The sequence below is a fragment of the Scyliorhinus torazame genome, chromosome 1, assembly GCF_047496885.1.
Source record: "Scyliorhinus torazame isolate Kashiwa2021f chromosome 1, sScyTor2.1, whole genome shotgun sequence".
NCBI classification, from domain to species: domain Eukaryota; kingdom Metazoa; phylum Chordata; class Chondrichthyes; order Carcharhiniformes; family Scyliorhinidae; genus Scyliorhinus; species Scyliorhinus torazame.
In genome coordinates, this window is record NC_092707.1 from 294,129,735 (window position 1) to 294,144,606 (window position 14,872).

The 14,872-nt window shown below is 45.1% G+C and overlaps 1 protein-coding gene across 9 annotated transcripts in view; it reads right to left on the reverse strand.

Annotated features, from left to right (window-relative positions):
• Positions 1-14,872, reverse strand: part of zdhhc14 (zDHHC palmitoyltransferase 14) — a 488,467-nt gene that overhangs the window by 114,752 nt on the left and 358,843 nt on the right. For 8 of the 9 annotated variants that reach the window (XR_011947524.1, XM_072507579.1, XM_072507612.1 and 5 more), the window contains one exon: positions 6,769-6,973. Coding sequence is in view for 8 of the 9 variants with exons in the window: in XM_072507579.1 (XP_072363680.1) it covers positions 6,769-6,973 (205 nt within the window). In the remaining variant the exon portion in view is untranslated. The remainder of the gene's footprint in view (positions 1-6,768; positions 6,974-14,872) is intronic. The other variant, XM_072507582.1, reaches the window with a different exon arrangement.

The window sequence follows — 14,872 nt, forward strand, 5'->3', positions numbered from 1 at the left end:
GCCCCTTAAACATCACTATCGTCCCTGCTTCCACCACCTTCTCCGGCAGCGAGTTTCAGGCACCCACTACCCTCTGTGTAAAAAATGAATGAACCAATTAATTCAGATATCTTAAGGATGGCAGAACAGGTGATGCGTCAAAGCTGCAACATGTGGGTGCTCCTGGACAACATTGTTACCCAGAGCAAACACATTTGAAGTAAATGTTTGCAGCTCAAGGAGCTGCAGATTCTGCAACAGATCAGGGAGGAGGAAGGTTCCCTGGATATTTTTTACCAGGGGGTAGTCACACCACTTAGGATAGAGTCTTCTGACTTGGTCAGTGATCAAGGCCAAGAGGATGCGACTCCAAACAAAGCAGGTAAGGGAATGCAGAACTCAGGACAGCGAGAGTGTCAGTCTCTACAATTGTCCAATATGTTTGTGTTCTCTCATCATTTTTGGATAGGAGTGGGGGAAGCAGGGTGGATGAGCTGACTGACCATGGCACCGTGGTACAATAAGCCATTCAAGTGGGGGGAGCAAAAAGGAATGTAGTAGGGGACGGTATAATTGAGGGGGTCTGACATTTGAAAGGGCTAAAAACCAACGGGCTCACATAGGCTGCTGCGTGCTAGTTGGTAAATTCTTAAAGACAGAAAACGAATAATGAGAAACCAGTTGCTTCACCTCAGACAGTCTACAGATACAAGGACCCTTGATATAATAATTATAGAGAGGCAGGAGTCACACAGTTCGCACAAAAAATTAAATTGATTATTATACAGAAACACTGGACAATGAAAGGGGGGAGTAGGGTACACCACAGCTCAGACATATCTTTATCATACTCACGTCAAGGCACTAAGGAGGTAGTATTGGGCAAGCTAATGGGGCTAAAGGTAGACAAGTCTCCTGGCCCTGATGGGATGCATCCCAGAGTGTTAAAAGAGATGGCTAGGGAAATTGTAAACGCACTAGTGATAATTTATCAAAATTCACTAGACTCAGGGGTGGTCCCAGAGGATTGGAAAGTAGCAAGCATGACACCACTGTTTAAAAAAGGAGGTCGGCAGAAAGCGGGTAATTATAGGCCGGTAAGCTTAACTTCGGTTGTAGGGAAAATGCTGGAATCTATCATTAAGGAGGAAATAGCGGGGCACCTGGAGGGAAATTGTCCCATTGGGCAGACGCAGCATGGGTTCATAAAGGGTAGGTCGTGTCGGACTAATTTGGTAGAATTTTTGAGGACGTTACCAGTGCAGTAGATAACGGGGAGCCAATGGATGTGGTATATATGGATTTCCAGAAAGCTTTTGACAAGGTGCCACACAAAAGGTTGCTGCATAAACTAAAGATGCATGGCATTGAGGGTAAAGTGGCAGCATGGGTAGAGGATTGGTTAACTAACAGAAAGCAGAGAGTGGGGATAAATGGGTGTTTCTCTGGTTGGCAACCTGTAACTAGTGGGGTCCCTCAAGGATCAGTGTTGGGCCCGCACTTGTTCACAATTTACATAGATGATTTGGAGTTGGGGACCAAGTGAAATGTGGCAAAGTTTGCAGACAACACTAAGATGAGTGGTAAAGCAAAAAGTGCAGAGGATACCGGAAGTCTGCAGAAGGATTTGGATAGGTTAGGTGAATGGGCTAGGGTCTGGCAGATGGAATTCAATGTTGCCAAGTGTGAGGCTATCCATTTTGGGAGGAATAACAGCAGAATGGATTATTATTTAAACGGTAAGATGTTAAAACATGCTGCTGTGCAGAGGGACCTGGGTGTGCTGGTGCACGAGTCGCAAAAAGTTGGTGTGCAGGTGCAACAGGTGATTAAGAAGGCTAATCGAGTTTTGTCTTTCATTGCTAGAGGGATGGAGTTCAAGACTAGGGAGGTTATGCTGCAATTGTATAAGGTGTTGGTGAGGCCGCATCTGGAGTATTGTGTTCAGTTTTGGTCTCCTTACCTGAGAAAGGACATATTGGCACTGGAGGGAGTGCAGAGGAGATTCACTAGGTTGATCCCAGAGTTGAGGGGATTAGATTATGACGAGAGGTTGAGTAGACTGGGACTGTACTCATTGGAGTTTAGAAGGATGCATGGGGGTCTTATTGAAACATATAAAATTATGAAGGGAATAGACAGGATAGATGCGGGCAGGTTGTTTCCACTGGTCGGGGAAAGCAGAACTAGGGGGCATAGCCTCAAAAGGGGAAGTAGATTTAGGACGGAGTGTAGGAGGAACTTCTTCACCCAAAGGGTTGTGAATCTCTGGAATTCCTTGCCCAGTGAAGCAGTTGAGGCTCCTTCTTTAAACGTTTTTAAGAAAAAGATTGATACCTTTCTAAAGAATAAAGGGATTCGGGGATATGGTGCAAGGGCCGGAGAGTGGAGCTGAGTCCACAAAGATCAGCCATGATTTCATTGAATGGCGGAGCAGGCTCGAGGGGCCAGACGGCCTACTCATGTTCCTAGTTCTTATGTTCTTATGTCAATTAGTTAACAGATAAGTAGAGACAAATATGTGCTTGCCGATATAATTAAACATGCCCCATTTATGATTGGTAATTATACTCATATATGTTATACCTTATGTAATCCTAATTATTAGCTGTGAATGGACATAGATAACTTCTAAACAAATGTATTCTGTTGATTGGTGTTTGTTAATTGAAAGATAAGTAAATATATAATTACTCTGTTTTCCTATGATCGGGGAGCTGGAAAGCCATCTAGTAGATGCTTAGCCCCTGCTATAGCTGGAATAAAGTTCTTGAACTGAAACTCTAAGTGTTGTCTGGTCAGTTGGGGAGTGGGAACATTATAGTCTATTGGTGTGACACTCACGCAACAACATTGTTCTCTGCAGCAAAGAGCAAGAGTCCAGGTGACTATGTTGTGTGCCCAGTGCCAGGGTTTGGGACTTCTGCTCTGGGCTGAAGAGGAACTTGCAGTGCAAGGTGGGAGGATCCAGCTGTTGTGGTCCATGGACCAAAGAGGAAAGAGGTTCTGCATAGAGAGTATGAGGACCTGGGCACTAACATAAAGAGCAGAACCTCGATGGATTATTACCCACGCTGCATGCAAATTGGCATGGGGCACACAAAATTAATAGCTCAAAGACTGGTGTGGAAGAAGCAGATTCTGGGTTTAATGGGGACACTGGCACCAGCAGAGTAAAGTGGGGCTATGCCATTGGGATGATCTACAACTGAACCGTGCTGGGACTAGTGTTCTTTTGAGTCGTATAATTAGGGACGTGGAAAGGACCTTAAACTAAACAGTGGAGGAAAGGAATCAAATGTGGAACGATGTGCGGCCAGATTCTCTGGTCCTGAGACTAAGTGTTGACGCCGGGCAGGATTCGTGGACTTCTGCATAGCAAAACTGGCGCCACACCTGGACCAATTCACGTACTGTTGAGGGGCTAGCACCGGCGCCACATGGAACATGATCGATTCCAATGGAAAACGGTGTCAGATTCACCAGGGTCAGGATTGATACTCGAGAGGCTGATAAGCTGCAGCTGCATATTAGCATTCCACTTCCCACACATCCCAGCCAACAAGATGGCACTGGTTGCGCTGGAGTGCACCCATCCCATGACCCAAGGGTATCTAGGAGGTGTGGCCTGGGGGGCACCCATTTGACTGGTGGCGCTAGGTTCACAATGGGCAGTCAGCGGCGTGCGCAGCCGCGTGGCTGCCTGGTATAGTGTTGCAATGGTTTCCATGCCCATCCATCCTGACCCCACAGTTCACCTTCTGGCCATCCCACGCTACGCCCCGGGCCCCGACAGAAGCCCCCCCCCGGGCCAGCGGCACAACTGTCAGAATACTATGGCGATGTTAGACACTGTGTCCCCTCTCTCCCCTTTTTCACAATTTTTAAAAGCACAAGTGAATGTCGCCTTCAGGAATTAGCCACAGTGGAGGTGAAGAATCATGGAGGCCCCGAAGAATACTGGGTCAGGCTGCTCATGATATGCCAATGGCATTTACTGTACTGTGCCGAGTGGAACGCACTTTTAGTGCTGTCGGGGCACCAGAGAATTGAGATTTGGCGTGAAGCTGGCGCCGGCCACGATTTCGGCGTCAAAATCAATTATCCTCCCCATCGCATTTTGCAATTCCGTAGTCGGTGACGGAGAATCCTGCCCGTGGATATCAAAGAGTAGAGACATGGGAAGAGAAGAAAATAGTAAGAGAGGAAACGATGGTCAGAGAATGGCAGGAATGGACAGAGAAAAAAAAAACAAAGAATATACCGACAATCAAGACTAGATGTTACAAAGTTAGCAAAAAAGACAAAACAAACGTTTTGTTATGAATGCTCCGCGCATTCAGATACAAAGTAAACAAATCCATAGGAAGGAGTAACATGTGCCATGGCTGGAAAGCCTGTAGACATGCAGTGCTTGGATTTGATAAGGGTTTGATAAGGTGTACATCAAAAGTTTATTGAGGAAAATAAAAGCTCATAGTTTTGGGGGTAATATATTAGCATGGACAGAAGATTGGCTGGGTGGCAGAAAACTGAGAACATGCATAAATGGGTCTTTTCCTGATTGGCAAGATGTGACGAGTGGAGTCCCGCAGAGGTCTGTGCTAGGGCCTCAACATCTTACAATTCACATCAATGACTTTGATGAGGGGAGTGAAGGCATGGTAGCTAAATTTGCAGATGACACGGGGATAGGTAGGAAAGTATGCTGTCAAGCGGACATAAATATGCTGTGAAGAGGACATAAGGTGTTTTCAGATAGATATAGATAGGTTGAGTGAGTGAGCAAAAATCTGGCAGGTGGAATATAATGATCTTTACAATAATGATCTTTATTGTCACAAGTAGGCTTACATTAACACTGCAATGAAGTTACTGTGAAAAGCCCCTAGTCGCCACATTCCGTTGCCTGTTCGGGTACACAGAGGGAGAATTCAGAATGTCCAATTCACCTAAAAAGCACTTCTTTCGAGACTTGTGGGAGGAAACCGGAGCACCAGGAGGAAACCCACGCATACACGGGGAGAACGTGCAGACTCCACACAGACAGTGACCCAAGCCGGGAATCAAACTTAGGACCCTGCCACTGTGAAGTAACAGTGCTAACCACTGTGTTAACATGCCACTTGCGAAGTTATTCACTTTGACAGGAAGAATACAAAAGCAGAGAATTACTTTAACGGAGCACAACTGCAGAGTTCCGAGGGATCTAAATGTTATCTTGCATGAGTCGCAAAAAGCATGCAGGTCCAGCTGGTAATCAATAAGGTGAATGCAAAGTTATCCTTTATTTTAAGTGGAATTGAACATAAATGATGTTCTACTTCAGTTATACACGGTATTGACGAGACCACATCTTGAATACCATGTGCATGAAGGGTGTGAATAGTATGGAGGCGGTTCAGAGGAGGTTTGCCAGATTTGTACCTGGAATCAGCGGGTTGTCTCATGAGGAAAGATTGGACAGGCTGTGGTTGTTTCCACTGGAGTTTAGAAGAATATGGGGTGACTTGATTAAAGTAAACAAAATCCTGAATGCTCTTGTCAAGGTGGCCATGGAAAGGCTGTTTCCTCTTGGGGGAGAGTCCAGATTTAAAATTAGGGGTCGCTGTTATAGATAGAAGTGAGAATTTTATTCTCTCAGAAGGCGGTGGAAACAGGGTCAATTAAAATTTTTAAGGCAGAGGTAGATTGATTCCCATGCCTAACAAGAATCTATGGTTATTGGCCATAGATGGAACTGTGGAACTCAAAAACGTAAACTATCCAGCCATGATCTTATTGAATGCAGAGTAGGCTCGGGGGGCTGAATGGCCTAGTTCTACTGCTATTTTGTATGCTCATATGCATAAAATACATGTGAATGCCCAGGAGAAGTAATAGGCTTTGCTATTTAAAAACATATTTACATCACATCTTTTGAAGTCACAAGTTCATAATTTCCCATGATTATTCACCCCAGGCAATTACAATTAAAACACTTTTTGAAAATATTTGATTTGTTTTGGGTTTAGAAAACAATTGTGAACCTACTGACATGGTGATTTGCCAGGAACGAGACACAGCAAAAAATGCTTAAGTAGGAGCTAATGATCCTGTAAAGCAAGGGAACAGACAGAAAACATAGCAGTATACTGATTTCTAGATTTGACTATAGCACTGGACAATGTACAAAGGTACATGCAGCTCACAGGAAATAGATCAGTTCAGTTTACAACAGTTCAATTCTCTATTTTTCAGAGGAATGCTTCTAAAGAAAGTGCAGGTATGCAGAATTAAAGTATGTCCAAAGTAAGCCAGTTAGATGACAGTGAAGCTTTTGCTGACTTATCATGCAGTAACTGGAGTACTACATTCATGGTGTATGTAAGCTTCTACTAAAATACAACAGCTGAACATGTTTAAATGTTAATAATTTAGTATATTTGTTATTAAACAGCCATCCTCATTCGAGCTACATAAGCAACATACCACAGACATCAAATGGTGCAGCATTTTAGTAGAGCAATTGTTCTTCATGGATTGATGGAAATATGAAACTGCAACACAAACCCTTCATGCATCATCGCCCCACCCACCCCTCTCCGAACCACCTTACAGGTCATTATTTTCAGGCAATGCCCTTATACTATTCATCTGTTAAAGCTATCAGCAGCCTCAAACACAAATGTAAAATAATGATGCAGAAACACACAGAGCAGTGCAGCAGAAAGTCCTCAGCAACCTTGTTTAAAAACAGATGCAAGTCTGAACATTAGAGAACTGTACTATAAGTTTACTGCCACTGACCTGGGCCCTGGTAGGCCTGTGGATGACCATAACCAGTAATGTCCGAATTGTCTGCAGTGCTACTTTTCTGTGCATTTGAACTTTCTGTGTTTGTCGGCCAGTTTACCGTACTCCAGGCATTTCCACTGTTACCTGCATTATCCGCGCTCCAAGTCCCAGCTGAACTAGTATTCCAGTTGAACCAGGGATCATCTGCGTTGTTTGTCTATTAAATCAATGAAGAATCACAAGAATTACTGAATTTATAAAACATAATTAATTCATCAATATAATTATTTGCCCTATTTATAAAATAGCTGATGTCACCATCTCTCAAGCTAACAATGTAAAATATGGCAGCAGCTCCTGGCGACCACCTACATGCTGTAAAATGTCTGCGCACATGCCTATGCCATAAGTTTCTGTCCTGTTTCCCATGCTCCCCCATATTCTGGAGTACACAAGTGCCCTGTCTATAGACTTAGCATTGGAATATATCCAAGGGCATAAACGTGTGGCATTTATCTAAAAAATACACCAGAAAGAAGAGCCTGCCTATTCATATGTTAGCAATTTTTTTTAAGCAACATAAGTTTCAATTACTGTCAAACAACATTTCTGGCACTGAAAATTAAGCTCTATAACTGCAGAGGTACATTCTTTAATATTTTAATTATTGTTGGAGATTTAAAAATAATTTTCATTTGTTTTTGTCTCATCTCTCTCTTTATTCATTTTTCTTTCCCACTTTATTTCATTTTACATTGAATTAAACATTCTAACTTACACTTGCTTTAGAATCTGTGGCTCAGTGTGAATTCTACAATCAGGCTGGTTGAAAAAACACTTGTTTACCCCATTCACACAGATCCCCTGAATTGTACATTGTGCTGTTTCAGACTCCATCCCCCACCCCCTACGACAGCAAGTTGCTGCTCTGGAAATTGTCAACAGAATGAACTGTGAACTTCATTCGTGTACCATGGACCACAAAATCTGGGTGTGTCAGACATTTGCTGCTTTCAGTATAATGCAGAAAACCATAATGCTCACGATTAATAACTGCAAATAAGGTCATTCATATTTTAACATGCTTCCTCAATGATTGAGTGAGAAAATGCACTGTACAGTGAATATTAAACCACCAGAAAAACCTGGAAAGCAAATCCCAAATTCTGCGATAAGTTAATTATAACAATACAATAACAAGGTGCTACAACCGGCCTTGGTGTTCTTCAGCTTCTCTTTCCTCAACCATATTTGGTGGAATCTTCTATTCTGGAATCTAGGTTCAGTGTAAGCACTGAAGTGGGGGTGTTATGGAGGCTGGAGGATGGCTCCAAAACTTGCGCCAAGCAGCTCATTTCAGATGCACCTAAAAGGATACCCCCAGCTGAGGCTGATAGGAACTCACCTTCCCCACTGTTACCTCATGGGGTTGAAGGTCTGCGTGCCATACACAATGTGCATTCGCACAGCCTGCATTATCCCTTCCACCCTTACCCAGCCACTGCTCGACACTTCCCCACTAACCCTTCCTTGCTCATCCTCCATGAAACTTGCACTGCCACCATCTCAAGCATGGGTTGGCATTTACAGGCGCCCCCCCAAAGAGGGCAGAGCAGCAGCAACTCATCGGTAATCATGGAAGACATTGACCTCATCCCGTGCATGTGATTTATGTGTAGTTGTGAATGAGAACACCCTAATTTCTTGCTGGCGGGAAAATTAATTTGGAAGGGGAACTTAATTCTGGCGAGGTGGCCTTTTTAAAAAATATATATTTTTATTCTCCTTTTTCACATTTTCTTCCACATTTACACCCATCAACAATAAACAATACTCAGCAAGATATGTCAATCCCCATAATAAAAACGATCCCACCCGCCCACCAACCCCCAAACATCAGCCCGCATGTTTACATAAACGAAGGACAAAAAGGAATCAGGGATTACCCATAGTCACCCTTAATCTACACAGCCCGCCCCCCACCCCCCCAAACTAATGTTCGAAGTTATCCAGTTCTTGAAAGTGCATAATAAATAGTGCCCATGACTTGCAGAACCCCTCCGAGCTTCCCCTCAGTTCGAACATAACCTTCTCAAGGGTCAAGTATTCCAACAGGTCCCCCCGCCACGCCAGGGCACTGGGTGGAGAGGCTGCTCTCCATCCCAGCAGGATCCGCCTTTGGGCGATCAACGAGGCGAAGGCTATGATATCTGCCTCCGCTCCAGTTTCCAACCCTGGCTGGTCTGACACCCCGAATATGGCCTCCTGGGGACCCGGGTCCAGTTTCACACGCACCACCTTGGAAATTACCCTAAACACCTCCTTCCAGTACTCCCCTAGCTTTGGACAGGACCAAAACATATGAACGTGATTCGCGGCCCCCCCCCCCCGCAACGCTCACACACATCCTCTACTCCTTCAGAAAATCGGCTCATCCTCGCCCTAGTGAGGTGCGCTCTATATACCACCTTCAGCTGTATCAGCCCCAACCTCGCACATGAGGTGGAGGCATTCACTCTCCGGAGCACCTCACACCAGACTCCCTTCTCTATAACCTCTCCCAGCTCTTCCTCCCACTTTGTTTTGATCCCTTCCAGTGGTGCCTTATCCTCTTCCAGAATAGCTCTGTACACCGCTGACACTGCCCCCTTCTCCAGTCCCCTTGTCGTCAACACCTCCTCCAGCAATGTGGAGGCCGGTTCTGCTGGGAAGCTCTGTATCTCCTTCCTGGCAAAATCCCAAACCTGCATGTACCTAAACACTTCTCCCTGCTCTAGCCCATACTTCGCTTCCAGCTCCCTCAATCCTGCAAACCGACCCCAAAGAAACAAATCTTTTAGCGTCTTAATCCCCTTCTCTTCCCATTTCCGAAAACTTCCATCCCACCTCCCTGGCTCAAATCTGTGGTTCCCCCGAATCGGCATTTCCCTTGACCCTAAACCCAACCCGAAGTGTTGGCAAAACTGCCTCCAGATTTTCAATGAAGCTATTATTACCGGACTCCCTGAATATTTCCCCGGAGCTATCGGGAGCGGCGCTGTTGCAAGTGCCTTCAGCCCCGACCCCCTGCACAAACTCTCCTCCATTCTGACCCACTGAGAATCAACCCCTCTGACCCAGCTCCGCACTTTCTCCACGTTCGCCGCCCAGTAGTAGTACAACAGGTTCGGGAGACCCAAACTCCCTGCCTGCCTTCCCCTCTGTAGCAGCACCTTTCTCACTCTGGCCACCTTCCCTCCCCATATGAATGAGGTAATCCTTCCCTCAATCTCCCTGAAAAAAGACTTTGGCAGGCAAATCGGTAGGCATTGAAAAATAAACAGGAATCGTGGCAACACATTCATTTTAACCACCTGTAACCGACCCGCCAGTTACAGAGGAAGGCCATCCCACCTTGCCAGATCGGCTTTCACTCTCCCCACCAAACTAGTGATGTTGTACCTGCGAAGCCTCCCCCACAACCGGGCAACCTGCACCCCCAGACACCTAAAATGAGTCCCTGCTCTACGGAATGGCAGCCCCCCCCCACCCCCGGCCGAGACACCACAAAGTACTCACTCTTGTCCAGGTTCAACTTGTACCCCAAGAAAGACTCAAATACCCGCAGTAGCTCCAATATTCCTCCTATCGACGCACTCGGCTACGACACATACAGCAGCAAGTCGTCGGCATACAAGGACACCCTATGCTCTATTTCCCACCCCCCCCGCACTATTTCTTTCCATGCACCCGAACTTCTCAATGCAATGGCCAACGGCTCAATCGCAAGTGCAAACAGCAGGGGGGATATAGGACATCCCTGTCTCGTCTCACGGTGGAGAGAAAAGTATCTCGAACTGATATTATTTGTGCGGAAACTCGCCTTCAGTTCCTTATATAATAGCTTTACCCAGTTCACAAACCTTGGTCCAATCCCAAACCGCTCCAGCACTGCCATCAGGTACCCCCATTCTACCCGATCAAACGCCTTCTCGGCGTCCAATGCCACAACTACCCATTTCCTTTCTTTCCGCCGGTGCCATAACAACGTTCAAAACCCTCCTAATGTTCTAAAACAGCAGCCTCCCTTTCACGAACCCCTTCTGATCCTCCCCTCTCACCTTCGGGAGGCACTCCTCCAGCTTACCCGGCAGTACCTTCGCCAACACTTTTACGTCCACATTCAGAAGTGATATGGGCCGATACGACCCACACTCCGTCGGATCCTTATCTTTTTTTAGTAACAGGGAAATCGATGCCTGCCCCAAGGTTTGCGGCAACATCCCCTTCCCTATCGCCTCCTCAAACATCCCCACCATCAGGGGTGCCAACCTATCCTTAAATTTTTTATAATATTCCACCAGAAACCCATCCGGCCCTGCCACCTTCCCCGACTGCATCCTCCCAACCGCATCCTTTACCTCCTGCTCCACTATTGCTCCTTCTAATGTAGCCCTGTCCCCCTCCCCTAGCCTCGGGTACTCCAACCCATCTAGAAATTCCTGCATCTCAGTCTCCCCCGAGTGGCTCCAACTTGTACAACCTCTCATAAAACTCCTCAAAAACCTTGTTAATCAGCACTGGGGCCACCACCAACTTCCCTGCCCTATCCTTCACCTGAAGTATTTCCCTTGCCGCTGCCTCCCTTCGGAGCTGACCTGCTGCGAGTTGGCCTTTTAATGAGCATGCAAGTTTTGTTAATGTATTCAAAAAAGCTTCCCGATATTGTTTGTCGGGAAGTTCAACCCTCAACGCCTTTAAAGTCCCAAGGACAGAACTGCAAAACTGATTTTTGGCCTCACAGCAAATCAAATACCCCACCCACCAAGCTTCCTGCAGCTGGCCGAAACAGAAAATTCTGCCCATTAGTGACATCCAGCAGCACTTGTGTAAATGTATGGGATGGCAAAATTGGCCATTTATGCATCAAACAGCCTACTACACCATGCAGTGAAAAGGTAACCTTTCCGTTATGACAAATCTTGGCATTACCCACGGTAAGCCAAGGAGGAAAAGATTTTCAAGAATTCCACAAACAGGATTGGTACAAGTTCTGCGCCAGTTTGAACAGAATTATTACAGAGAAAGATGGGCTTCGGGTGAGTACAGTTGGGAAGAGGTAGAAAAGAGGAAGGGAGTTGAATGCCTGACGTACAAACATTTCATGATGGAAATATTAAAAATAATCTTTTTAAAGGAACTTTTTCTATTCTTTCATGGGATGTGGGTTTCGCTGGCTGGGCCAGCATTTATTGTCCACCCTTGATTTCCCTTGAACGGAGTGGCCTCTAGGCCACTTCAGAGGGCAGTTAAGAGTCAATCATATTGCTGTGGATCTGGTGTCACATGTAGGCCAGACCAAGCAAGGATGACAGATTTCCTTCCCCAAAGGAAATTAGTGAACCAGATGGGTTTTTCCAACAATCAACAATGGTTTCATGGTCATCATTAGACCTTTAGGTCCAGATTTCTTTTTATTGAATTCATATTTCACCATTTGCCACGGTGGTATTCGAACTCTGGTCCCCAGAATATTACCCTGGGTTTCTGGATTACTAGTCCAGTGACAATATCACTACTCCATTGCCTCCCGAAGAAGCTATGCTGTGCAGTCAAAGGCAAAATTTAAGATGTTTCTGTTTCAATTTTTCCATCATTCCACAAAATGCACTAGCGCAGTACCTCGTCAAGTAAAAGACTTGTGTTGATTCAACACATTTTCATGACTACCAGGTGTCTCAAAGTGCTTTACAGTTAATTAAGTACATTTGAACTTTTGTCACTGTTATAATGTAGGACATGCAGTGGCCAATTTGTGCTCAGCAAACTCCCACAAGCTACAATAATAATAATAATCTTTACTGTCACAAGTAGGCTTATATTAACACTGCATTGAAGTTACTATGAAAATCCCCTAGTCACCACACTCTGGCGCCTGTTCGGGTTCACGGAGAGTGAATTCAGAATGTCCAATTCACCTAACAACATGTCTTTCGGGATGTGTGAGAGGAAACCCACGCAGACATGGGGAGAACGTGCAGACTCCGCACAGACAGTGACCCAAGCCTGGAATCTGGAACCCTGGCACTGTGAAGCAACAGTGCTAACCACTGTGCTACCGTGATAATGTCAAAATAATCTGTTCCTTGTGATGTTGAGGATTAGAAATTGCCCAAGACGCTGAGGATAATGCCCATGCTCTTCTCCAAAAGAGTGTTATGGGGTCTTTTAGATCCACCTGAACAGGCAGACGGAGCACATTTAACATTTCATCCAAAAAACCCAACAGTGTGACATTTCCTCAGTACTGCACTGGAGTGTCAAGTCTTGATTTTTGTACTAAGTCCTGGAATGTGGCTTGAACCCAGACCGTATAACTCAGAGGTGAGGGTGTTACCAACCAAGACACAATTAATATATAGAACTTACATTTAAAGAACACCTTTAATGGAATAAAGTGTCCCAAGACACTTCACAAGGACACTATAAGACAAAATAAACTCTAAGCAGCAGAACTGAGATATTAAGGCAGATGACCCAAAGCTTGGTCAAAGAGGTAGGTTTTAAGGAGGTAAGTAAGGTAGAGAGGCAGCGAGGTTTAGAGAGAAAATTCCACAGCTTCGGGCCTAGGCAACTAAATGCATGGTCACCAGTTGAACAGTTAAAACCGGGGTGCTCATGAGGCCAGAATTATATAAGCTGTTAGCCTCACATTACTTCTACAGCAAAATCTGGCCCATTGTTCACATTTTTTTTCCCCGTACTGAATATATTTAATATCAAAAGGTGGCAGGATTGGAGGAGGTTACAGAGGCAATAAGGGATGAGGCCATAGAGGGATTGGAAATAAAAGCCTTGACTAGGCATAGTTTCAGCCAGTAGGAAAGACTTCATGAAGAATGTAATCACTCCTCAGCCAGGTTTCAGTTAAGGCCATAATATTGATGAAAACATACACAGCACATTCATGGACAGCAAGGGTCTCATTCACGTGAATTCTGGGGAAGATACGTAAAGGGGTGAGTGAGAACTCATCCACTGACAGACTCCACAGGGTCAGCAGCAGAAGGGGGGGGGGGGGCAGAGGAGATTAACAAGATTAGTCTCCAGCAAGTACAAGAGAATGTGATGGGACAGTCAGGATTATGCTTGTAATGAGCCAGCGCACAGTGCCACGATTAGCTTTTTGGAGAATGTCAAGGGGAGCACAGAGAGAAGTTATAGGTTTATCTAAGAGGGTATCTCGTCAGGAATATGGCAAAAGGGCAGCAAAGTCAAGGAGGACTGAAGGGTTAGGGTATGTAATTGGGTGGGCAGAGTACCAGGAGGGAAGAAGTGAAAGGAGGTATAACAATTGAAGAGGAAGGTTTAGGAGGAATAAAGAGAAAAAGGTAGAAAATGAGAAAAGATGGAAATAGAGTGATGTTTTCAAATCCATGGTAGTAGCCAATACGCACTCACAAATTGACTAGGGGAAATCTCAAGTTGCATAGCCCTGGTTACATAGAAATTTGTACAGGTAAAAAAATCAGATAGGAAGAAGTCCAGAGTTAAAGTCAGAAATCACGCGGTGGAATCGGCATGGAAAATGGTCCAACTTTTGTCCCATGTTCGGAGACGGATGAAGTGAATAAAGTTACAGAGTTATTTGAGGTAGAAGGTTGTTAGATGCACTGACTGAGGTATTTTTGTGGGAATGTGGATGGAGGAGGTAGACAAAGTCAGTTGCAGAATCAGAAATGTTGGCAAAGTTGGTGTCGAAACCATAACAACCAGAAACAGCAGAGCTAGCTGAGTAATTTTCCAGCTAGAAATAGACTGAAACTGAAAAAAAATCAGTATAACCAGTGGTCAATCACAGGCTTAGCAGGAGATTGATGCCTCTTGATCAGAGCAATGGTGGGGGGAGGTCAGTAAACTGGTCTGACATACTCTGATCAGACATAATTTTTAGGGGGAGATGATGGCCCAAAGGTATTCTCACTAGACTAGTAACCCCTGGGTGTCTGGGGACCTGGGTTCGAATTCCACCAGGGCAGATGGTGAAATTTGAATTCAATAAAAATCTGGAATTAAAAGTCTTAAAGATGAACATGCAATCATTGTTGATCGTCGTAAAAACCCATCTGGTTCACTA